This window comes from Rhincodon typus, unplaced genomic scaffold, assembly GCF_021869965.1.
Source record: "Rhincodon typus isolate 14 unplaced genomic scaffold, sRhiTyp1.1 hic_rhity00003179, whole genome shotgun sequence".
Taxonomy (NCBI): domain Eukaryota; kingdom Metazoa; phylum Chordata; class Chondrichthyes; order Orectolobiformes; family Rhincodontidae; genus Rhincodon; species Rhincodon typus.
In genome coordinates, this window is record NW_025968817.1 from 1 (window position 1) to 514 (window position 514).

General features: G+C 66.3%; 1 protein-coding gene across 1 annotated transcript in view; it reads right to left on the reverse strand.

Moving 5' to 3' along the window:
* Positions 1–33: 33 nt before the first annotated feature.
* LOC125481703 (ras-related protein Rab-21-like) overlaps positions 34–514 on the reverse strand; it is a gene marked incomplete at its 3' end in the record, with an annotated part of 3,758 nt that continues 3,277 nt past the window's right edge. The window contains exon 5 of the mRNA XM_048593585.1: positions 34–163. Within this exon, the coding sequence (XP_048449542.1) occupies positions 34–163 (130 nt within the window). The remainder of the gene's footprint in view (positions 164–514) is intronic.

Genomic DNA, 514 nt, shown 5'->3' on the forward strand with positions numbered 1-514 from the left:
AGACGGGAACCGCGCTCCGGGCGCGGGTCTGACCGAGGGGTAGGGAGACGGGAACCGCGCTCCGGGCGCGGGTCTGACCGAGGGGTACGGAGACGGGAACCGCGCTCCGGGCGCGGGTCTGACCGAGGGGTACGGAGACGGGAACCGCGCTCCGGGCGCGGGTCTGACCGAGGGACACGGGGACGGGAACTGCGCGTGGCGCTCCCAGTGCAATTAGATTTTGTATTGATGTGTAATCAGAGACCGCTCGGCCCGTTGCCCTGATTCTGACCGCCAGGAGGTGCCTGACCTGGTGATGTCATAGACCAGCAGCGCCCCCGCAGCTCCTCGATAGTAGGAGCGCGTGATCGATCGGAAGGATTCCTGTCCAGCCTGGGTGGGGTGGGGTGGGGGGGGGGGGGGGGGGGGGGGAAGACAGGAAATCTGTGTTAATGCTTTGGCCACATGCTCCACACCTCATCCCCAAACCCCAACTCACATTCCCCTCAGGCACACACCCGGCCCTCCACCCACA